The 26,100-nt window shown below is 44.5% G+C and overlaps 1 protein-coding gene and 1 pseudogene across 1 annotated transcript in view; one reads left to right on the top strand and one right to left on the bottom strand.

The window, feature by feature from the left end:
* The window catches only part of LOC128345338 (protein THEMIS2-like), a 43,834-nt pseudogene that overhangs the window by 4,431 nt on the left and 13,303 nt on the right, over positions 1 to 26,100 (top strand).
* ATG10 (autophagy related 10) overlaps positions 10,773 to 26,100 on the bottom strand; it is a 182,171-nt gene continuing 166,843 nt past the window's right edge. The window contains exon 7 of the mRNA XM_053297181.1: positions 10,773 to 10,797. Coding sequence (XP_053153156.1) covers positions 10,794 to 10,797 — 4 coding nt within the window. The 3' untranslated portion in view covers positions 10,773 to 10,793. The remainder of the gene's footprint in view (positions 10,798 to 26,100) is intronic.

Below are 26,100 nucleotides of genomic sequence, written 5' to 3'. Positions count from 1 at the left end.
TAAAGCAAAAAATAACTGAGCACATGAACCAAACAACCACCAGAGTTCGACTTCCAGCTCTAAAAACAGTTGCTAAAAAACAACTTGCTCAGGCATTAAAAGATGTCAATGCTGCACTTGCAGAAATAACAACCAATAATTTGCAAGAAACAAACTAACTAATGTACAGTGCAGCAACAATAACAACACAAGAGCTCGGATATAAGATCAATGGACCTGTAAAAAAAGAAAGTAGTACATCACCTAAATGGAAGATTAGATTAGAAAATAAAATCTCCAGGCTTAGATCAGATGCTAGTAAATGGAAAGACATGAAAGACAAGAAGCTGAAGAATGAAAACACCAAACAGTATATGATCCAAAAATACCACCTAGATTCAAGGAAAATTAGAGAAGTCCTGGAAATAATAAAGCAGCAAATAACAGCAGTGTCAAAGAAGATTAGCAGATACGAAGCCAGAATTACACAACACAGGCAGAATCTCCAATTCCAGTCGAATCAGAGTCATTTCTACCAAAGCATAGAAGGAGAAACTGCAAGAAACATAGAAACACCAAATAAAGAAGAAACAGTGCAATTCTGGGGGAAATTATGGGACAATCCAAGAGATTATAATAAAAAAGCAGGCTGGATGAAAGAGGTCAAAAAATGTAACCAGCAAATGCAAGATCTAATAATAACACCAGAATTAATAAGTGAAAGAGCAAAGAAAATTAAAAATTGGACTGCTCCAGGCGATGATGAACTGCATGGCTTTTGGCTTAAACACCTAACAAGCCTTCATAAACAACTATCAAAACAGTTCAATCACATTTTGCAAGGAGGTGATATTGAACAATGGCTAACAACTGGGAAAACTCATCTCATCATGAAAGACCCAGCAAAAGGTACAGTTCCAAGTAATTATAGACTGATAACCTGCCTGCCAAACATGTTCAAATTATTAACTGGAATAATAGCAGATGAAGTGATGCAACACTTATTAACTAACAAACAACTTCCAGTTGAACAGAAAGAAAATTTCCCGAACACCAGAGGCACAAAAGACCAGCTGCTGATTGACAAAATGATTTTAGAAAATTGCAAGAGAAGAAAAACAAATCTAAGTGTTGCATGGATTGACTACAAAAAAGCCTTCGATTCATTGCCTCACACATGGATACTAAAATGTTTAGAAACAACTGGTGTCAGCAAAAACATTCAGATATTTATTTTAAAAAGCAATGAGCATGTGGAGTACACAGTTAAAAATCAGTAGCGAGACACTTGGGCAGGTTAGCATTAGAAGAGGCATTTTCCAAGGGGACTCACTATCCCCTCTGTTGTTTGTAATCGCCATGACCCCACTTTCACAAATACTAAACAAAACAGGCCTTGGATACCAAACATCTAAAACATCAAGTAAAATCAACCACCTGCTGTACATGTACTATCTGAAGTTATATGGAAAGTCCCAGTTAAAAATCGAATCACTGCTAAACACTGTCCGTATATTCAGTAGCGATATAGCAATGGAGTTTGGACTAGACAAGTGTGCTGCATTAATAAGGAACAGAGGGAAAATAACAAAAACAGAAGTAATAGAACTGCCCAATGGAAGCAACATCAAGAACCTGGAAGAGAAAGAACATTACAAATACTTGGGCATTCTCCAGGCGGATAACATTGCACATGCTGAAGTTAAAAGAGAAATTGGAAGTGAATACATCAGGAGAGTTAGAAAAATCCTCAAGTCCAAACTCAATGGCGGGAACACCATACATGCCATAAACACCTGGGCTATACCTGTTATCAGATATACTGCAGGAATAATAGACTGGACCCAGGCAGAGCTAGAGACGCTAGATCGTAAGACCAGGAAAATCATGACCATCAATCATGCTCTGCACCCCCATAGTGATGTCGATAGGCTATACCTCCCTCGCAGTTCAGGTGGAAGAGGAATGCTGCAAGTCCATCAAACAGTAGAGGAGGAGAAAAGAGGCCTTGAAGAATATATCAAGGACAGTGAAGAAGATGCATTTCAAATGGTCAATAACGCGACACTATTCAACACCAATGAAACAAAGCAGGCCTACAAGAAAGAACAAGTCAAGAACCGAGCAGAAAAATCGAAAAATAAGCCACTGCATGGTCAATATTTGCACAATATAAGTGGAAAATCAGACATCACCAAGACCTGGCAATGGCTTAAGAATGGCAACTTGAAGAAAGAAACAGAGGGTTTAAAACTGGCTGCACAAGAACAGGCACTAAGAACAAATGCAATAAGGGCAAAAGTAGAAAAGTCAACAACAAACAGCAAGTGCCGCCTTTGTAAAGAAGCAGATGAAACAGTGGACCACCTAATCAGCTGTTGTAAAAAGATCACACAGACTGACTACAAACAAAGGCATGACAAGGCAGCAGGGATGATACACTGGAACATCTGCAAAAAATACAAGCTACCTGTAGCCAAAAATTGGTGGGACCATAAAATTGAAAACGTTGAAGAAAATGAAGATGTAAAAATATTATGGGACTTCTGACTACAAACAGACAAACATCTGCCACACAATACACCAGATATAACTGTAGTCGAGAAGAAAGAAAAACAAGTCAAAATAATCGACATAGCAATACCAGGGGATAGCAGAATAGAAGAAAAAGAAATAGAAAAAAATCACCAAATACAAAGATCTACAAATTGAAATTGAAAGGCTGTGGCAGAAAAAGACCAAAATAATCCCAGTGGTAATTGGCACCCTAGGTGCAATTCCAAAACAACTTGAAGAGCACCTCAACACCATAGGGGCCACAGAAATCACCACCAGCCAATTACCAAAAGCAACTTTACTGGGAACCCGCTATATTCTGCGACGATATTGCTGAAGGCCGCTAATGAAGCATCCTGGTCTTCCATAATACCTCATCAGTGCCACAGGCTGATAGCATCCATGCCACGCCGCATTGAGGCAGTAATTGCTGCAAAAGGGGCCCAAACCAAGTACTGAATACATATGCATGCTTATACTTTTCAGAGGTCCGATATTGTTCTATTCTTCAATCCTTGTCTTCTTGGTTCCATGTAATATTCTAATTTTCTGAGATTGTGGATTTGGGGTTCCCATGAGCTGTACGCCATGATCATCACAATTATAACAAATTAAGGCTTGACTTATCTTGCTTTGCATGTAATGTGTCTGTCTCATATATCAGTTTCACCTTTTAATTTGCATTACTGAAATTAATGGACTTTTGCACGATATTCTAATTTTCCGAGTTTCACCTGTATAACAACAGCAACAACATTGACAATAAAATTCAGCCATCCCAGGTCCTTGGGAAGGACTCAATGTTTGGATAAAACAAACCAGTCAATAACCTGTCTGACTGTGTAAACAAGAAATAATTAATAATAACCAAATAAATCATGCCTTATTAGGAACAAGAGTTCCTAAACGCAATCAAGGATTTTTTAAGAACTAGCTGGCCGTGCAGAGAACATCTGCGCTCTAGTTCTCCGTCTCTCACCCCTCCCTGGACAACCTGGCTCCCTGCCCTGCCTTCCCGCCTCCCCCTTGCTCGCTCTCCCCCCCCACAACACTCGCTCTTGCTCCCCCCCAACTCTCTCGGTCTCCCTCCAGCTCTTGCTCCCACAACTCTCTCTCTCCCCCAACTCTCACTCTCTTGCTCCCCCACAACTCTCTTTCCCTCAACTCTCTCTCTCACTCCTCCCCATAACTCTCTCTCCCCAACACAACTCTCTTGCTCCCCCAACTCACTCTTGCTCTCGCTTTCCCCCAACTCTCGTTCTCGCTCTCCCCCCCCCACACACACACACAACTCTCTCTCGCTCTTCCAACTCTCTCTTGCTCTCCCACATCCCTCAGCCTCTTCCCTCTCCTCCTTAGGGAGAGAGGCATCACCGCAGCCTAGGTTGGCTCTTACTGCCAGCTTCCATCGTGTCGCCCTGCCGGGTCTCCTCACGAGGAGGATGGCCAGTTCACACTGAGGGTCGGCCTTCGTCATCCTGCTGAGTCTCCACGCAATGAGAACGGCAGAGCTGGGGCTTCCTCAGTGCACTCTTCTGCACTGGGTGTCCTCCTCACAAGGAGACTTGGCAGGGTGACAGAGGCCGCTGCTCAATGTCTCTTCTTCTTTGTTCCTTGTTGCCACAGCACTGCCTCCTCGTCCCCCCGCCCACCGCCACCTCCTCAGCAGCTGCCCTCCATCTGCTGCTCAGCCCTTCTCCATGCCCTCTCTCTCCTCTGAATAACTCTCGCGAGATGTGCCACATACCACGAGATGTGTGACATACATCCTAAGGCTTTTAAATATTTAAATCGGTCTCTATCTGTTCTTAGTCTCCAGTCAACGCCCCAGGGTATGTTTTGGCTTATAAGAACCCCCTTTAAACATGGGGTCACTCTCACGGTCTTCTATGCCACCTAGCCCTTTGGAACGTGCTTGTGCTTGTGCATTGGCCACCGCATCTGCCATTGGACTCTGCACTCCATGCCATCTGGGTGCACCCCAATGAGCTCGCTTTGTGCTTGAGCTTTTGGAGATAAGGATTTCCCACAGCTAGTCTCAGGTAGCTATGAAATATGCCCCTTTCCTCTTCACTTTCTTTCTCCCCTCAAACATCTATTCCCCTTCCTAGCATAGGAGCTTGGTAATGTGTCTAACTAACCACCTTTTCATTTCCTGTACCCCCATGACCCTTCAATAAAGCAACTCTTTGTTTGCAAAGTCATTTCTCCATCCTCTTGCTTTCCCTTTCCGGTACATCCACGTCACAGCTGCCTGATCTGCACAGCTCTTAAGGTATTTTTATTGCTGTTCACGGATCTGACTCTGCACCATTTAACGCTAGTTTCCCCGACTTGAGCCAAAATATAATCATGGAGGGTGGCAGCTGGCATGCTTTCCACAGACTTCATAGTAATGCCTAGAACATTTGCCTCTTCAGATAAAATTGTAACTGTGAGCAGCACGGGCTCCCAGTGAATGCGTGACAATGTACAGGTGGCCCTTGTTATCCACAATTTCCGCAACCACAGTTTAATGTATCCACGGAAGGGTCTTAGAGACCCAGTTTCATTATCTGTGTTACTAAAAATAGGTGATTTTGGGTGTCACTTCCAGTGGAATTTCCAGTCTGGACGCAGTGCTGAGCCATTATGTGGCTCATGTTTACCAAAACAAAAACAAAAAAAGCCCACGGAAATCTGCAAAACATCAGCCAGTTTGCGGGGCACTGCTGGAGAGCTGGAAAGTTAGCTCTTTTATTTCTGTGTCCCTCCCATATTTTTTTGTGATTTTTAGCAAAAAAAAAAAAAAAAAAGTGCAGGAACATAACCCCCAAATTTCCATAGGATTAAGGTTTTGTTATTTGCAGTTTCCATATTCGTGATTGTAGTCGAGAATGGAACCCCTGCAAATAACAAGGGCCTCCTGTATATGTGGTTATATGCTAATGCAAGAAGCTTCAAGCTAATATAGGGGTGCTGGAGTGCTTGATGATAAAAGTGAATACCGTGTTATACTGCTTTGGTGGCCTCACTTCTCCGAGCACGGAGAAGTTTCAGGACTTTGCAGCATGCATTAGATTCTGGTTTCCCTTGGAGGAGTGATTGTAGGTGAGGAACATAGGAACATAGGAAGCTGCCATATACTGAGTCAGACCACTGGTCTATCTAGCGCAATATTTTCTTCACAGACTGGCAGTGGCTTCTCCAAGGTTGCAGACAGGAATCTATCTTAGGAACTTGGAACCTAGATGCTCTTCTCAGAGCGGCTCCATCCCCTAAGGGGAATATCTTAACAGTTCTCACACTTCTAGTCTCTCATTCATATGCAACCAGGGTAGACCCTGCTTAGCTAAGGGGACAAGTCATGCTTGCTACCACAAGACCAGCCCTCCTCTCCTAGTAGTATGTTTGAATGTTCACCCATATACAGTTTCCTGAACACAGTAAATTAGAACATCAAGGAGAAGTGTGCTTGTCCTAGTCTTGTCCTTCAGCTGCTAATATGAGCTAGGCAGGGCATTCTACAAAGGGACCAGACAAATGCAGGGAGAGGGAGAGGGAGGGAGAGAGAGAAAGAAAGAATTAAGTGTTACAATCCAGTCTAAGACTGCACCAATTTTGCTCATCATATATCTCAGCTCTGAGGTAATAATAGCATGTCATGTGATCTGGACAGAATGTGGACATTAACCTAGATGAGATTCAGCTTCTCCTAATAACTTCTATTTGCCTTGGAGTGTTCCCCCAAATTAAAACCAGGTTGTAGTAATGAATGGGGATACTTTTAACTAATTCCATCCGGTATTAAGTCTGTAGCATTTTCTTTTCTTAATTGTTTTAATTTTATTTCATTTTTATTAACAAATCCTAAAATAGCAATCATGCACAGGACATAGAATATTTACAACGGTGAAAAGCCTCATCAGGGGGAAGGTCCATGTTAAATTGTGATGTGTCTTATCGGTAAAATAGGAACACAATTTCTTTACCTTTGTATAACATAATGAGTTCAGTCATTTTAGACATAATTGCCAAGTTCCAGGTTTAGGGAAATCATTCTCATGGAATAGTAGTTTAGAGCAGGGGCAGGCATTAGATAGCTAGGGAGATACTAGTAGCTCCCAGGTTTATCTGAAGTAACTCTCCCTCCCTCCCTCCCTCTCCAACCAATAATGCGGATCTGATTGCCTGGCTGAATGGAAGCATGCCATGCCATATTAAAGTTCTCCCTGCTTCCCTGCCCTTTTCTCTCTGGGCCCTGTCAGGTGCAACGGTGGGGGGTGGGATGTGGGCAGGGAGGTGGAGTGGCCGTGGTTTATAAGAACAATATATCCCTTATCAGAATCCCTGTCAGAGCACCTGCCTATATTGGGAGTGTACTTGAGGACCAAGGATAGATTGGGATTTCTGTTGATGCACCGATCACCCTGCTTCCCAACAGAATCCCTAACTAAGCTGTCAGATTTGGTTGCAGAGTTGGCATTGGAAATGCCCAGGTTAATGGTGATGGGTGACTTCAGCGTTCACTTTGGGACTGAATTATCTGGAGCAGCTTGGGAGTTCATAATGGCCATGACAACTATGGGTCTTTCCCAAGTGGTCTCAGGTCCGACACATGTTGCTGGTCGCACGCTCAATGGCATAACTTCCCTAAATGTCTGCCTGGAGGCAGTAATGGGCTGGACAAGGGATAACAAACAGACTGAATCCAAACACGATGGAGCTGCTCATTGTAGGAAGCCGCAGTTTGGGAAATGGGATAGATCTGCCAATTCTGGATGGGATTACACTTCCCTGGAAGGAACGTGTTTGTAGTTGGGGTATAAATGCTTCTGGACCCAAGCCTCTCTCTGATACCTCAGGTGGAGCCGGTGGCCAGGAGTGCTTTCTATCAGCGTTGGCTGATTCACCAACTGCGCCTTTTCCTGGAAGTAAGTGCCCTTAAGACAGTGGTGCACATGCTGGTAACCTCTAGGCTGGACTACTGCAATGTACTCTACATGGGGCTGCCTTTGCACATAAGCTGGAAACTGCAGTTAGTGTAGAATGCTGCTGCCAGATTGATGCCAGCATAGCATAGTGGTTAGAGTGTTGGACTAGGACCAGGAAGATCCAAGTTCAAATCCCCATTCAACCATGAAACTCACTGGGTGACTCTGGGCCAGTCATGTATCTCTCAGCCTAACCTACCTCACAGGGTTGTTGTGAGGATAAAAACAACCATGTACACTGCTCTGAGCTCCTCGGCAGAAGAGCAGGATATAAGTGTAAAAATAAATAAATAAATAAATAAATGTCCAGGATGACCCAAAGAGACCATATCATTCCAGTTCTAAAAGAACTACACTGGCTACCAATAAGTTTCCGGGCAAAATACAAAGTGCTGGTTATTACTTATAAAGCCCTTAATGGGCCCAAGGTATTAAGGAGAATGCCTTCTTTGTTATGGACCCTGTTGCCTATTAAGATCTTCAGGGGAGGTTCGTCTAAGGGTGCCGCTGGCTTGTCTGGTGATGACTCAAAGGAAAGCCTTCTCTGTAGTTGCCCCAGAGCTGTGGAACACACTTCCTGCTGGGATTAGAGCTGCTCCACCCCTGTTGGCTTTTAGGAAACAACTACAGGCACATCTCTTCAGCCAAGCTTTTTAGCTTTTTGGCAGTTTTTATGGCCCAGTTTCTGGTAATGCTTCGTCCCGTCACTCCCTCCTTACCATTGGTTGCCATCTTGATGTCGACATGGAAAAGCTGTATGGGCTGCTTCAACACTTTTCACCCACCCTCAGCTGCTCTCAGCTGGTTGGAGCCTAGCCATGGTGCAGCTATACAAAGGGAGACAGCCTGCAGCTTTCTTATAATAGCTGGTTAGAGGGAAAGGAGAGTGCTGGCCCATGGCACGCGAACGCAGAAAGCCACTCATGACTTGCTTTTGGCTCCTGTAATCATCTTGGCCTCCACCCCCCTCAAAACAACAACAACAACAAGCAGCTCCTGGCCAATGTCTGTGTCCAGCAGCAGTATAGAAGAGTCACTGTTGCAGACTGCTTAGGGTAGCAGTGACATCAGTAGTCATTAGGCAGGTTTCACCCAAGTGCATCCAGAGGAAAACTAATGGAGAGGCTGTTTCTTAGCCACTCTGTGCCAACACCTCTGTGGGCAGAGGCAGGGCTCTTGTAACAGGCTGAGAATAAACCCCAGAACATAAGAACAGTCCTGCTGGCTCAGGCCCAAGGCCTACCTAGTCTAAAATACTGTTTCATACAGTGGCCGAACAGATGCCTCTGAGAAGCACACAGGCAAGACATTAGAGTACGCCCTCTCTCTTGCTGCTGCTCCCCTGCAACTGTTATTTAAAGACATCTTGCCTCTGAGGCTGGAGGTGGCCAATAGCCACCATACTAGTAACAATTGATAGACCTGTCCTCTATGAATTTGTCTAAGCCCCTTTTAAAGCCATCCAAGCTAGTGGCCATCACCATATCTCATGGCATATAATTCCATAGATCAAGGTTTCTTTACCTTGGATCCCCAGATGTTGTTGGACTACAACTCCCCCTCATCCCCAGATGTTGTTGGACTACAACTCCCCCTCATCCCCAGCCACAAAGGCCATGACTGGGGATGATGGGATGGATTGTTTGCGCTGTGTGAAAAAGTACTTAATTTGATGGTCCTAAATTTCCTGGCCTTGTTTCATGGGATGACCCCTGGTTCTAGTGTTGTGAGAGAGGGAGAAAAATGTCTCTCTGTCCACTCTCTCTACTCCATGCATAATTTTATACACCTCTATCATATCTTCCTGTAGTCACCTCTTTTTCAAACTAAAAAGCCCCAGATGCTTGCCTCATAAAGAAGGTGCTCCAGGCCCCTGATCATCTTGATTGCCCTCTCCTGCACCTTTCCCAGTTCTACAATGTCCTTAAGATATGGTAACCAGAACTATACACAGTACTCCAAATGTGGCCGCACCATAGATCTGTATAAGGGCATTATAATATTACCATTTTTATTTTCAGTCCCCTTCCTAATGATCCCTAGCATGGAACTGGCCTTTTTCTCAGCTGTTGCACACTGAATCAACACTTTTAACAAGCTGTCCAACACGACCCCAAGATCTCTCTCCTGGTCAGTCACTGACTGCTCAGATCCTATCAATGTATATGTGAAGTTGGGTTTTTTTTGGCCCCAATATGGATCATTTCACATTTGCTCACATTGAACTGCTTTTGCCATTTTGTCGCCCACTCACCCAGTTTGGACAATCTGTTGTGGATTTAACTACCCTAAATAGCTTAGTGTCATCTGAAATTTGGCCACTTCAAGGCTTACCCCAACTTTAGTTAGATCATTTATGAACAAGTTAGAGCACTGGGCCCAGTACAGATCCCAGATCCCTCAGGGATCCCACTTCTTCCCTCCATTGTGAAAACTGTCCATTTATTCCTACCCTCTGTTTCCCATCCTTCAGCCAATTACCAATCCACACGTGAATCTGTCCCCTTATCCCATGACTGCTAAGTTTACTCAAGAGCCTTTGGTGGAGAAATTTGTCAAAGGCCTTTTGGAAGTCCAAGTATACTATGTCAATTGGATCATCTTTATCCACATGCCTGTTGACACTCTCAAAGAACTCCAAACGGTTAGTGAAGCAAGACTTACCTTTGCAGAAGCCATGCTGGTTCTCATTCAGCAAGGCCTGTTCTTCTGTATATGTCCTTAAGTATGCTTTCCATCAAGTTAAGCTAACTGGTCTGTAGTTTCCTTCATCCTCCCTGGATCCTTTTGGATCTGAGTTACATTAGCTACTTTCCAATTCTCTGGTACAGAGCCTGATTGTAGGGACAAGTCACATATTTTTGCTAGATCATCAATTTCAAATTTGAGTTCTCTCAGAACTCTTGGGTGGATGTCATCTGGCCCTGGGAATTTTTTAATTTTTATTTTTTTAAGACCGTTTAGAACATCCTCTCTTGTCACAGGGTCAGTTTGGGTGCAACACGATGGCCAATTGAAACAGTTAAAACAAACCAGCTACAAACTTTGGTTACAAAGGCAGGTTGTTGGGCCAAATTGAACCATGGTTGAACTTCAGAGGTGCGTTTGGACAAGAAAAGAAACTGGGAATGTTGAAATTCAGCTGAGCTTCCATGTTGTGTCTGAACGAACTCACTCACATTAATCAGGGTTGTTTTTACTTTCTCTTCCATGACTTTTGCTCCAGTTTCTTCCAAAGTTTCTTCCAAAGCAGACTCTTGCTCTCCTCCTTTCCTGCATCAAACTTCACCTGAAATTAAGGGGGTTTGATGTTTAAATCCCTTAAGCGCTCAGTGTAAATTTTTGCAGAAGCTGCCATTTTGCAACTGGCACTACCTCCCCAAATTGTCATTTTGTGACAGCCTCCGCCTCCCCATGCTGTTATTTTGTGCTGGTAGCTCCCAAAGCTCTGACAAAATAAAAAAGTAGCTCACAGAAGCCTGCCCAACCTTGTTGCAAAGTACTGTCAATAAATGATAATCAATATCCTTAATTTATATTTTCACTTTCTGGTTTTCTGAGCAATTGGTTATTATGTCACCATCCAGAATATGAAAGCACTGGCAGTGTGGGTAAACCATACCTGCTATGCTTCATTCTTCTATTGCTATTGCCAAGTATCCATAACAGACAATAACCTATCTACCATTGCATGTTCTGAAGTAGCATATCATCAATAAATCTCCCCTGCTAACTGGGCAAAGAGGCACCTTTTACCGTGGTGATTCTCTTTATTTAGCAGGGGGAGAGTAACTGGCCCTATCCACCCCCAGCACAGTACTTCCAGTGACTGTTGCTGGTGTGTGTCTTATGTTTCTTTTTAGAATGTGAGCCCTTTGGGAACAGGGAGCCATCTTATTTGTTATTTCTCTTTGTAAACCGCCCTGAGCCATTTTTGGAAGGGCGGTATAGAAATCAAATAATAATAATAATAATAATAATAATAATTATTATTATTATTATTATTATTATTATACTAAAGTAAATGTACCTTCCTTCCTGAAACTATTGGATTAATTATTTCCAAACTATCTCAGCTGATTGTTAGCTTAACAGGATGATTCACAAGCCACTTTTACTGATATAAATAACTACAAAAAACATTGGGGGGGGGCGTCATTTATATATTGATAAAAATGCAGTGTGTGTGCTTTAAAAAAAATTAAATTGTTTCCTTTCTTCAGTACAGCCATAGTCTTTTGCTTGCTTCATGGCCATGATTACACAGATAAATGAATAACACACCGTGACTAAATATATTAAAAGACGAATGCTCAAGACATAAACTAATCACCCACAATTCTTTTATATATTAGACATATCAGAGCTAAAGTAACATTCCCACTTGATATAACAAAGTGCATAAAAATATAATCCAAAATTCTCAAACAGATGTATAGTTCAATTAGGCACTTGGGTGTAAACAGTTCTTATCTTGTAGTCCTGATAGTCAACTGATGGAGTTCAATACCAGTTGAATCCAATAGGGATGAAACTTATCATCATGATGTAATAGTGCATTCTCATTCTCAGTAAAGCATTCTCATTCTCAGTTTGTTCGAGGTGGAGATAATATAAGTAATCCAACCATGCATTTTAGGGACCAAACAATGTACAATATCCCAAACAATGTACAATATAAATAACGTACAGTATAACAAACAATGTACCATAATATTACAGATTTTCCAGATACTGCCTTGTATTATTGTTTTAAAACAAGGATTTTATGTTTTGTAACTGAATATTACTTCTTCAGATAACACTTAAATGGAAGAGCAACATGTCACATTATATGAGCTCACATCAACTTTCACTTCTCTGCCAAATGCTGTTCTCCCCACACAAATCCACTTGAAAACACTTACCATTTTAGGTCTAAACATAACATACTTTAATTATCACAACTGCCTTGTCGTCCTGCAGTGTTTAGGGTACTACGCCTGCGGAGACATGCTTGTTAGTTCTATGCACTCCCTTCTTTCTTATACTACTCCCCAATTTAGCACGCGGAGGGCTAATGACTGACAACTGCGTTCTCTACTAGATTAGTTAATTGCTATACCTTCATCCTTCTCTCCTGATCCTGCAAGTCCAAGATTCCTGTTCAAAATGCTGTTACAGAGTGACTAGATATATTGATCTTGTTCCTAATGTGTTGTCCCCCAAAAAACATGAGAGATCCTGATTGGTATTAAGGCCTTCAATATGAGTCCTGAACAGGTGTATGAAGAATGCCTCTTTCCTTAATAATGTAGTATTCATATCTTCATAATAAAATCTTAGTGGAGTGTATCTATAGAGGACAAAGAAATTAAAGTCCTCGCATGTATGTCCCATTTCTAAAAAATGGGGGACAATCGGCGATTCACTGTGTGCTGTTCTAATTCTAAATTTGTGTTCCAGTCTTCTTGATCTCACTTTACACACACTCTTTCCTATGCACAGTTTAGGACATGGGCATCTTATTACATACACCATTCCCTTGGTATCACATGTGGCAAAAAAAATCCAAATCTCTATTTTTCTTTGTATTTGGATCCATTATGCTGATTCTACACTCCGCTTGCACACATATAGAACATCTCCCACAGGGGTAAAAACCATGGCCATGATTAACAATGAAGTAATTTTTAAATAGATTTATGCATCATAGGTTACTTCCAGATAAGAATTAAAATCATCACAGATTTTACTTTACACCTTATTCTATCCAGCAGTGGTGAATTATATATCTAACTTGTATGAAATTAGGAGTCTTGTTGCTGAGGGATACCTGGGTTTTTGTTAAGACACTCAGAAAGGTATGAAACTTCACACTGCAAAAGGGAAGGGGGAAGAGATGTCTTCCAAAGGAGAGTATTGCATATAACGTGCATTTCCACCGCACACATCAGGGGAAAACCTGTCTGGGAAGGTCCTTCCTTTCTGTTTCAAAACCTTTTTTTGTTTATATTATCAATAGCTACTGGAGGAGTTAAGCTATGATGCTTATAAATACTCAACAGAAACTGAAAACAGGTCTACCCACTGCAAAGGGAGAGGACTTGGAACACTAGAGCTTGCTTTGCAATGGGAGGGAATTCAAGCAGCGAATGACATTGCAGGGAACCTCTACAGTTATGCTAGGCAGGAAGCATTGAAGCAGCCCTCTGTGCAGCAACCCATTTACCATATGCATTGCAAAAGGCAGTGTGGTTTCAAAAGGCAAAATGCCATGCTTTGCTCAAGGCAACCTGGGTGTTTGCAATAATGAATGAATAGGAAGAATGTTTGCACAGCATGGAACAGCCCTTATGTTACTTTCTAATCCACGACATCCATTATTTATTTATTTATAGTTGATACATCTCTGTGACTCTCTGAGTCTCAAATTAGATCAGCTAGAGAAACATTTCTGGGGCAGGTTCAGGCAGGGGTGGAAGAAACCTTTTCCTTGGTCTCATTTCTTCCTTAGCCTGCCTTGTTCAGATGTGACCCAACATGAATGAAAATGTTCTCCAGTGATTCTAACTATTTTCTATAAACTGCTCTATTTAATGTGTAGGAATAAGATGGTGAGGGGGAAGGGGAAGTGCGCTGTTGTTCTAATCAGAACACAAGAAGAATATTATCAGGAAACTGATGGGGGGGGGACAGGATATCAGCAAAAACAGAGAAATATTATGGAGTGCTAGTGTTGTTTTTAATAAGTCTGACACAACAGAATGTTTACACTAAAATGGAAACAAAAGTGGTTCAGCTATCCAAATATATCCAACAGACTGAGAGATCTACATTTTCACAGATAGTTGTAACACTACTGTGATGGAACATACATTTAGGAGCTGGGCAGTGCGTGTGTGAGAGTGTGTGTTGCCATAGTAACCAGGCATGGAACGTCCAAGGGGAGGGATTTAAATAAGGACAGTTGGTTAGTTGAAGACAGTTGGGGTTGGAGGTAGTTGGATCTGAGTGTTAGGATGGACAGAGCATAGCAGAGAGATTGGTTTATGTAATCTGAACAAGAGAGATTGTTCAGGGGTTTGTGTGAGATTTGAGTGGTGAATGTGTGGAGACTGTGGACCCAGTAGTACACTGGCGCAGTACTCTAAAAGTGGGGAGTGTTAAGCCTGGGAAAGAAACCTTGAATGTGAAAGGTGCCCAGAAGTGAAATCTCCTGGTGACAGATAGGAAAGTCTGAGTTGATTCACTAAGTCTACAAACCAAGTTTTATTTACCTCTGTCCCAGTTATATCACCTCCCTAAATGTTACATTTTATCAAGAATAATAAACCACTCAGAGAGTTAAACAGCTGACGTACTTAGCAACTTTGTAGAGAAGTTTATGTGTCCTGCCTTGTAGAGATCTTTATTCCAATCAGTTGCAAACAATACACTTATTCTTGTTTTTGTTTTACACCTCAAGTTTTGTTTCATTTGTACACTGAACATATACGCCTATCCTGTGCTCACGAGGCTACGTAACCAAGATGTTGAGCATTGAGAGCAGAGTAATAAGTAATCATATGGTGGCAGCAAAAGAAAATCATAACTGAATAAATTCCCAGAACTTGGAATTAAGTTGTTATAAAATATAAAAACAAATCACTTCCCTGGACTTGAGAGGGATGTCAGAGTGGGTTCCTGACAACTACTAAAACACCTGAGTCTCAGAAGTGCTCAAGACTTCCCTTAAAACAAGCATCCCGGCAAGGGCGGGGCAAGACACAAAGACAAACCTTGACAAACACTGGCTCACGTAGAGCACAATGAAATGCAGGCAGTTCAGCATTGTCCGCACTGCTGCATGTTTCTAAAACACTAAGAGCACAGTGCTGTTCCATTGCGACTTAAAATTTGCAACTGCAGGAGTGATGTTATCTATCTATCTATCCATCTATCTATCCATCTATCTATCTAATTCTGTAAGGCATACCTGTGGCTAATCTCATGTGTGGCAGCTCTCGCAAGAGTTCGTGAGCAGAAGCATCTGATTGGACAGTGGGGATTCCATATGCAGATAGGACCTGTGATGGTTAAGGTCAGTTGGAATGCAACTGTTACAGGACGGAAGATGATCTTGATTGAAGAGGAGAGGAATCTATATATATAAAAGGATAGTGGGCAGGGGTCTGCGAAGAGAGGGGTTGTGAGGAAGGAAAGAGCCCCTTTAGGAGAAAGAGGCTGACGTTGTTTGAATTAGATGAGGAAACAAGATGCATAAGATCTGTTAACTCAGGAAGGGAGGGAGAGAGAGGGGGGGAAGCGAGTGGAGGAGAGAGAAAGAAAAAAGAGAGGTGAAGAGAGAAAGAAGGAATGGCGAGGGATGGGCCCAAGCCTGTCAGTGGCCTGAAGGGAATGAGTGGCTATGGCAGTGGCGGCAGCAAGGAAGGGCCAGGTCAACTGCTACTGCTGCTGCTCTTATGGGGAGGAGCAGGAGTGAGGCTCGTGTGAGGGTGGGGAGGTCTCTGGGGATAGGGGGCTGCAGCTTGGCCAACAGGCACCAGCAACGCTGCAGCCATGACCAAGAGGGGTGAGGGGGGTCGAATAAAGGGATGGAGGAGTGACCAAGAAGGGTGAGGGGGGTGGAAGCAATGAGATGAAGGAGGAGGAGCAGGAATGTGGCTCAAGTGAGGGTGGAGAGATCTCTGAGGTGAGGGGGGCTATGGCCAGGTGTGAGGGGAGCAATCAAGTACTAGCATGCAGATGCTTTGCGTGGGTTAAGCTAGTATCTATCTATCTATCTATCTATCTATCTATCTATCTATCTATAATTCTCCTGGGTGTGCCTTGGAATGTGTGTCCCAGCGCCCAGATGATTGTGCCCAGCGGAGGCGTCTGATTGGCTGAGGCGCACCCAGGAGAAATGGTCACTGCAGCGCGCCCGGCCGCAGAGGCCAGGCACCCATTCGAGGCCAGGGCGGGAGGGAAACGGGTGGCATGACATCCCTGTTCACCACCCAGAAGGAGGAACAGTGGCGGCGGGGCCCTTTTTGGCCACCCGGTAAGGAGGTACCAGTGGTGAGGTCCAGCTGAAAATGGCCACCCGCCACCTGCCACAGTAAAATGCTCAGTGCGGGGGGGAGGGCAAGAGAGAATGGGGCAGGAGGGAGCAGAGGGAGCGGGAGGGCAAGAGAGTGGGGCAGGAAGGAGGGGCAGGGAGGCCAAGAGAGTGGGGCAGGAGGGGGGAGGTCAACAGAGAGTGGGGCAGAAGGGAGGGGGAAGTGGGCAAGAGAGGGGAAGGAGGGAGGGAGGGGGCAGGAGGGAGGGGGGAATAGGCGGCCCCGAAGAGCACACAGATGCTTTGTGCAGGTCGGCTAGTATATTAAAAATGCTTAGGTGGTCTGTAGCAAATGGTGCATGGCAAGCCTTGCCCACACAGTGCTTTACCAATCGGAGGTAACAGAGTAGGAGATTGCAGGTGATTGGGCAGTGGGAATTCCATATGCAGATGGGGAAGAGGAGCATGTAATGGTTAAGGTCAGTTGGAATGCAGCTGTTACTGGAGGGAAAATTGCAGAGGAGAGACGAATCTCTCTATATAAAAGGATAGTGGGCAGGGGTCTGCAAAGAGAGAGGTTGTGAAGGAGGAAAGAGCCCCTTCAGGAGAAGGAGGCTGCCACTGTGCAAATTAGATGAGGAAACAAGATGAACAGGATCTGTTAACTCAGGAAGGGAGGGGGGAGAGAGAGAGAGAGAAAGGAGGGGAAGAGAGAAAGAAGGATGGGTGAGGGACAGGCCTGGGTCTGTCAGAGGCCTGAAAGGAATGAGTGGCCATGGCGGCAGCGAGGAAGGACCCAGTCAACCATCACCACTGCTCAGAGCTACAAAGGCCATTAGGAGAAGCAGGTAGGCAGGTGAGGGGTGGGCTCAAGCCCATCAGTGTCCTGAGGGGAAGAAACAGCCATGGCGAAGGGCCCAGTGAGGAAGGGCCAAGTCAACTGCTGCTGCTATTCCTGCAGGGAGGAGTAGGAGTGGAGCTAGGATAAGAACATAAGAACAGCCCTGCTGGATCAGGCCCAAGGCCCATCTAGTCCAGCATCCTGTTTCGCACAGTGGCCCACCAGATGCCGCTGGAAGCCACACACAGGAGTTGAAGGCGTGCCCTCTCTCCTGCCATTACTCCGCTGCAATTGGTACTCAGAGGTACACATACCTAAAAGTAGGTCTACACTCTCATATGGAATGGATGTGGGAGGGGTAGAAGGTATCTCTCTGACCCGAGAGGGCACTGAGGATGTGGAATGATAGTGATTGGAATGGCTACTGTGTATTATGTCATTTTTTCAACCCTGAAATCGGTGTGTGCATATTTGTGTATATTTAGATTTATGCTAATCTCAAAGTGTTTGCTACTATGGATGGATCTTCCCCTTGACAGTGATCATATAATTTCACTGTTTTAATTTTGCTATATTATTTTCCCCTGGACTGCCGTAAGATTTACGTTCCTTTACACTATTATCTTTACTTATGGCCATACCCTTTAATTTGCTAACCTGGAATGTCCATGGCCTGAAGTCATTGGACAGAAGGCAGGACATTTTTCAATTTATAACACGCTTAAATTATCATATCTATATTCTCCAAGAAACACATTTTGAACATGAAGGTCAGCGTTTCTCGGCGCAGAAGCAGTGGATGTGGGGCCCCTCTTATTGGTCGTATGATGGGAGTGGCTATGCGGGGGTGACAGTGCTTTTCAAGAATAGCCCCAATTTGAGAATCGATAGCATGTTGGAGATCGAACAGGGGAGGCTCATGTTTATTGATTTTACCATTTTGGGGGGCCAGGCTCCTGGAGCTCAACGGGGCACGTCTAATCGTATTTTCCGTTTATGTGTGGTTTATGCCCCGGTGAAGGTTTCTCTGAGGAAGAAAGTGTGGGCTAAACTAAAATATATCACCAATACTAGACGTCACCTTCTAGTGGTGGGCGATTTCAATAATAGGGCGCGCCCAGAGGATCGGAGGACCTTTATAGACGGATGTCCCATCTCATCCCCATGCTCCTCTTTAACAGTCGAGGAGAGTAGTTTACAATCTTACTTGTCAAGAACTCTCGGGTTAGAGGACAAGACTTTGGATGTGCATAATTCTATTGAGTTCTTTCCCATTTCCCATAAATCGGCTTTTGCTCTTAAGTATAAGCAGACATGTGAGTCTGGGAGTAAATTTACCTATTTCCATCCGAGGGTAGCCAGCCGATTGGATAGACTATGGGCGCCTCCCTCCTTTCAGGTGTACAGTTGTAAATTAAGATTGACTCTGTGGTCAGACCACGCCATGGTCGGATTTACGTGTACCTATGGGGAGGTTTTGCCCAGAGGGAAGCCTTTATGGTGCTTACAACCAAAACATTTGAGTTCCGATTATTTTAAGTCACTTTTGTTATTAGAACTGAACCGACAGACGAGACTGATGTTAAATACCACTGAAGATGTTGTGGTGAACTGGGAGATCTTGAAGAGAAGGATCTCTAAGTGTGTAAGATTAGCTGATAGTGAGGTCTATAGGAAAGATATCCAAGAGTACCAGAGAGCCATTTCTCAATTGTTGAGAATCACGGATAGGATGAATAAAGGGGAGGCTTTCGAAGAGGAGAGACTTGGGGGATGCAGAGCTACTATCCGTCACTTTCAAAATCAACTCCGTCAGAATCGGCTGATGAGTAAAATGTACCGGACTAGGGGTGCGATAGTCGATAGAGATGAATGGGCCAAAAGGAATGCGCCAAAACCGCACTTGGGCTTCCAAGGTCTGAGGACCGAGGAAGGAGTCCTGAAAGTTGTCCCTCAAGACATGCTCTGCGTCATGTCTCAATATTACCAAAAGCTGTACGCGGAACGGATTGTCAAGGAAGAGGCTGTGTATGTGTATCTGAAGAACTGTCACGCGACAGAGGATGCCAGAGAGGGTCAGTCTCTGACGAAGGAAGAATGCGACTCCATGGTCCGACCAGTGACACCCGAAGAAGTGAAGGGAGTCATCTCGGGAGGCAAGGGAACTTCGGCTCCGGGCCCGGACGGCCTGACGTGGGCTTTTTATAAAGAATTTGTGGACCTCTTGCTGCCAGTATTAGTCAAGCTATTTAACTCCTGCATGGAGGAGGGGGCTCTGGGCCGATCCTTCACGGATGGGCTTCTGATCTTCTTCCCCCAAAAGGGGGATACTTCACTACCTAAGAACTGGAGACCCATCACGCTGACCGTCGACTACAGGATCCTGGCGAAGATCTTGAATCAGAGATTGGCGGCGACGGCTGCGAAATTGATTCATAGTCTTCAGACGAGCGCCGTGCCGGGCAGGAACATGGTGGATCCTCTGTGCTTAGTGAGGGAAGTCTTTCGATTCATCAAACAGGATCATTGGAAGGGTCATCTGTTACTCCTCGATCAGATCAAGGCCTTCGACAAGATCAATCACACCTATCTGTGGGCACTGCTCCGAAGCAAGGGAGTTCCGTCGCGATTCGTGGACTGGGTACGGATGCTATACACCGATGCGGGAGTGGTTCCGCAAGTTAACGGCTGGAGAGGCGACCGTATCATATTGCATTCAGGGGTGCGCCAGGGCTGCCACCTGAGTCCACTATTATACGTCTTTGCTCTGGATCCAGTTCTAAGGCGAATCCAATGTGAACCCCGCTTGCCGGGATTCGTGATCCCCCTACCTTTGCCGGGTGAGGTCTTCCCGGGATCTAGTGAGGAAGAGGAACCGGCGATTACGGCAATGGACTTGGAATCATCACATGAAATCGGGAAAGAGACCCCCGGCGATTTCAGAGTGAAGTTTATAGCGCACGCCGATGATGTGACCTTGCTGTTAACGGGGGGGGAGGTCCGGGTGGCGCTGGACCTTTTTGCCGAGTACGGAGCGATCTCGGGTTCCGAGGTGAACATGGAGAAAAGCTTTTTCGTCGAAGTGGATCAGGGGAAGGGCCAATTACAGTATCTGCCAGTGAGGGATCGAGTGGAAGGAGGCCCCGAGGAAGGGGGACCCTCGAGAGAATGGAAAGATGCGGTGCGCGTCTTGGGACTCACTTTTGGAGTCAAAAGTCACGTCTGGAAGGAAGACTGGCTCGCGTGGGAAGAGAAGGTTACCGCTAAGATCGCTCAATGAAAGAACTGGAAGTTATCGATGTATCAGAGGGCGGTCTATGTCAAAACCTACCTAGTGCCCATCGCCCACAATCTGGCGACGGTCTACCCCCCTCCGGCCGATCTGCTGAGGAGGGTAGAGGGACGAGTGTTTGCTTTCGTGTGGAGGATGAGCACCTTCCCGCTGCCCAGGGCGGTGGCCTACCAGACCGTGAAACAGGGAGGCCTGGCTCTTCCGGCGTTGCAGTCTTTTTTCTTGGCCAAATTTGTGTCTTATAATTTTGGAATTTGGATCTTCTGCGTCGTTTACGACAGAGGAAATCTGCTACAGAGACTCTGGGCGGCGTTATTCGCGACCGGCTGGCGAGACTCCCGGTGGGGAGTGGACTGGTGGGAGAAAGGCGCCTTTCTCGGGAACGTGACCCAGAAGGTGAAAGAGGCCGTGACGGAGTATTTCGAGGATCTCCTCAGTTGGATGAAACGGGGAAAGATCGTGCCCGCCATATTGAGGATGCCTCGGACCGTCTGACAGATGAACAAGAGTGTATATGACACGGTGCTGATGGAGGGACCCTTCTTGCGGGCACAGAAACGTAGGTCGTCTCGAGGTGGGAGCTCACGGTCCTTCTATCAGATGAGAGAACCGGTCGCGTAGCTGAAAGAAAAGGAAATTCCCTTTCACCTTTGGGAATTCAGGTGGAGGATATATCATCGAGTGTTACCCCTGAATGGGAGTAAACGGTGGCTCCGGCCCGATCAGCAGCAATGCCCCAGGATAACTTGCCAACAGGAAGCCGTCGTCTTGGAAACGCCTCCGGTGGAGACTAACGCTCAAAGAATGTGTGACGGCGAGGGAAGTGTGGCGAAGGGCGGGGTCCCTTTTCCGATGGCCCGAATTGGGCGCGCAGTCCTGGGAGGCTCTGACCACGGGCACGGTTGGGGATCCTCTCCCGCCAGGTCCTAGTAAGAAAGTGTGTCGGAAGAGGGATAGGTCAGGGGGAGTTCTAGAGAGTAAATGGAAGGTTCCGATCTATGTTTTTTGGTTAACCAGTTTGTATATCATGGATGCTATGTTCCTCCATCGCAATGGGGAAGTGAAAAGAGACTATGAGATTGGAGTGGGGAAGACAGTGCAATTGGCCTGGAAGAGGTTATATGGTTTTGTCCAAAAAGAACGGGGCTCCTTATTGAGGGCGGAATGGGAAAGACGCTGGAAATGGACGATCGATGTCCCTCCCCCGATTACGTGAGAGTCCGACGTGTTGTATTTCTTTGCTTGTAAGGACTATTCTGTTTTTCTTGGGTTTTGCTTGATGTATCCTGGTCTATATTGCTAACCTGTGGATTTCTGATCTTGTGAATGTATCGTAATGTAAAATTCTAGTAGTTTGTTTATTCAATAAAGAAAATCTTCCCAGAGGCATCCTGTCCTTGAGGCTGGAGGTGGCCCACAGCCCTCCGACTAGTAGCCATTGATAGACCTCTCCTCCATGAAGTCATCCAAACCCCTCTTAAAGCCATCCAGGTTGTTGGCTGTCACCACATCCTGTGGCAGAGAGTTCCACAAGTGGATCACGTGTTGTGTGAAACAATACTTCCGTTTGTTGGTCCTAGACCTCCTGGCGATCAATTTCATGGAGTGACCCCTGGCTCTAGTGTTGTGTGAGAGGGGAAAGAATTTCTCTCTCTCCACACCATGCATGATTTTATAGACCTCTAGCATGTCTCCCCACAGTCGTCTTTTTTCTAAACTAAAAATCCCCAGGTGTTGTAGTCTTGCCTCATAAGAAAGGTGCTCTAGGCCCCTGATCATCTTGGTTGCCCTCTTCTGTACCTTCTCCAGTTCTACAATGTCCTTTTTAAGATGTGGTGACCAGAATTGTATGCAGTACTCCAAGTGTGGCTGCACCATAGTTTTGTATAAGGGCATTATGATAGTAGCCATTTTATTTTCAATCCCCTTCCTAATGATCCCTAGCATGGAATTGGCCTTTTTCACTGCTGCCGCACATTGAGTCGACACTTTCAACGAGCTGTCCACCACGACCCCAAGATCCCTCTCCTGGTCTGTCACCGACAGCTCGGATCCCATCAGCATATACTTAAAGTTGGGGTTTTTCGTCTAAATGTGCATCACTTTACACTTGCTAACATTGAACCGCATTTGCCATTTTGTCGCCCACTCCCCCAGTTTGGAGAGATCCTTTTGGAGCTGCTCACAATCCGTTTTGGATTTCACTACCCGGAAGAGTTTGGTATCATCTGCAAATCTGGCCAACTCGCTGCTTACCCATGCTTCTAGATCATTTATGAATAAATTAAAAAGCACCGGTCCCAGTACAGATCCCTGGGGGACCCCACTTCTTACTTCCCTCCATTGTGAAAACTCTCCATTTATACCTACCCTCTGTTTCCTGTCTTTCAACCAGTTAGCAATCCACACATGTACTTGTCCCCTTATCCCATGATAGCTAAGTTTCCTCAGGAGTCTTTGATGAGGAACTTTGTCAAAAGTTTTTTGGAAGTCCAGGTAGACTATGTCAACTGGATCACTTTGATCCACAAACTCGTTGACACTCTCAAAGAAGTCCAAAAGGTTGGTGAGGCAAGATTTACCTTTGCAGAAGCCATGCTGGCTCACTCCGAGCAGGGCCTGTTCTTCTAGCTGCTTTACAATTTTATCCTTGAGGATGCTTTCCATCAATTTTCCTGGAACAGACGTTAGGCTAACCGGCCTGTAATTTCCCAGATTGCCCCTGGATCACTTTTTGAAAATCGGTGTTACATTTGCTACTCTTCAGTCCTCTGGTACAGATCCCAATTTCAGGGATAAGTTAAATATTTTAGCAAGGAGGTCGGCAATTTCACATTTGAGTTCTTTGAGGACTCTTGGATGGATGCCATCTGGCCCTGGTGATTTGTTAGCTTTCAGTTTTTTCAGACAGTTTAGAACATCATCCCTTGTCACTTCTATCTGACTTAGCCCTCTAGCCTCCATCCCTAAAAAGCCTGGTTCAGGAACAGGTATATGCTCAGTATCCTCTGCCGTGAAGACAGATGCAAAGAACTCATTCAGCTTCTCTGCAACCTCCATATCCTCCTTAATAATTAATTAATCTTAATTCTTTGCTGTCCTTCAGGAGAGCTCTTAAAACCTATCTGTTTGGCCTGGCCTTTCAGGGTTTTTAATTTAGTTTTAACTGTTTTAATCTTAACCTGGTTTTCAGGGTTTTAATTGTTTTGATAGTTTAATTGTTTTTTAAGATGTTTTTAAATTTGATGTTTATATTTGTATTTCTATTTTAATTGTTTTTAATGGTATCTGTTTTTTAATTGTAAACCGCCCTGAGCCAGCTTGGAAGGGCGGTATAAAAATCAAATAAATAAATAAATAAATAAACAAACAAACAAACCAACAAACAAACCATCCCTTTCACTCCCTCATTGTCTAATGGTCCAACTGCCTCCCTGGCAGGTTTCCTGCTTCTGATGTACTTAAAGAAGTTTTTGTTATTCCCCTTTATACTTTTGGCTAAATGTTCCTCAAACTCTCTTTTCGCCTCCCTTATTGTCACCTTGAATTTCTTTTGCCAGAGTTTGTGTTCCTTTCTGTTCTCTTCGTTTGGACAGGCCTTCCAATTTCGGAAGGAAGTCTTCTTCCCTTTTATGGCTTCCTTGACAGTACCCGTTAGCCATGCTGGCATCCTCCTGGACTTAGTGGAACCTTTCCTCCTTTTGGGTATACAATCTAACTGGGCTTCTAGTATTGTGGTTTTGAGTAAACTCCATGCACTCTGGAGCGAAGTGACTCTCCTGATTTCCCCCGTCAGCTTTCTTTTCACCATACTCCTCATTCTGGAGAAGTTTCCTCTTCTGAAATTCAAAACGTCTGTGTTAGACATCCTTGGTGATTCTCTCCCCTCATGTATGCTGAATTTGATGGCACTGTGGTCACTGTTCCAGGTCCTGGGTGTCACTCAGAATTAGATCCAAGGTCACCTTCTCTCTGGTTGGTTCCATGACCAACTGTTCTAGGGCACAGTCATTTAGCGTATCTAGAAATTTGACCTCTTTATCCTGACTTGAATGTGAATTTACCCAGTCTATGTGTGGGTAATTGAAATCACCCATAATTACAACCCTGCCTCTCCTTGACGCCTCCCTGATTTCCTCCTGCAACTCCCAGTCACTGTCGGCATTATGATCCGGAGGGTGATAGCACGCCCCCAGTAGCACGTTCCCTTTCCGGCCTTGTTTAGGATGAGGAAGTCTCTGGGGTTAGAGGGTTGTGGCTTGGCCAATCGGCACTGGCAATGCTGCAGCCGTGACTAAGGGGTGAGGGGGATGGAGGAGCAACCAAAATGGGTGAGGGGATGAGGGGGATGGAGGAAGAGGAGCAGGAGCACAGCTCAGGTGAGGGTGGAGACAACTCTGAGGTGAGGGGGCTGTGGCAGGTGTAAGGGGAGCAATCACATACTAGTGCACAGATGCTCTGCGCAGGTTAAGTTTGTCTCCATTATTTCCAATGGAGGTAGCATCGCACAACAGTGTTGGCAGTGTTTTATACACATACAGCAGCACAGCAAGTGCTGAACTGCCTGTGTTTTGCTGTGCTGTATGTGAGCCACTGACTTTGCCAAATGCACACATAGGTGATTACTTATTTACTCTATATGTCCGAGGTTCCCAATCTGTGGTATTCCAGATGCTGCTGAATTTCAATTCCCATCACCCCAGATAAGATGTATTGTAAGGCAGTTAAGACACAACTCTTCACCAGGCTGCAGGGTGGATTTGATTTAAATCAAACTGATTTAAATCACGATTTAAATCACAATTTAAATCACTAGCAGGGTGGATAAAAATCAATGTTTTTTTAAAAAAAATAAAAAAAATTCGATTTAAATAAAAAATCCGATTTAAATAAAAAAAAATCCATTTTTTTTGATTTTTTTAAAAAAATCATTGATTTTTATCCACCCTGCTAGTGATTTAAATCGTGATTTAAATCGTGATTTAAATCAGTTTGATTTAAATCAAATCCACCCTGCCAAGCTGTAATTAGACTAATAGATTTTAACTGTTTTAAATTGTTTTAATGTTTTAATTTGTTCTGCTTTACTGTAAACCGCCCAGAGACACAAGTTTTGGGTAGTATATAAATATGTTAAACAAACAAATATCTGGAGTACCATCTGAGAATCCCTGCCATATGTTATCGTATATTGCAGTCGTGGATAACATGATTTTAAGTTTTAAAAAAATCAGACTCAGTTTGCAGTTATTTGAAATGTTATACTACATTTCAACAAAAAAAACCCCTGAAACTGGCTAACATAGCAACAGGTATGAAAAAATGGTTCCCTGTCCCCAAAGGCTCACAATCTAAGAATTAAAAAAACAAACAAACCAGCCACTGGAAAGATACTCTGCTGGAATTGAATAGGGTCAGGTGCTCTTCTCCTGCTAAA

The sequence above is a fragment of the Hemicordylus capensis genome, chromosome 2 (assembly GCF_027244095.1).
Source record: "Hemicordylus capensis ecotype Gifberg chromosome 2, rHemCap1.1.pri, whole genome shotgun sequence".
Lineage (NCBI taxonomy): Eukaryota > Metazoa > Chordata > Lepidosauria > Squamata > Cordylidae > Hemicordylus > Hemicordylus capensis.
This window is presented reverse-complemented; position numbering and strand designations above follow the sequence as displayed.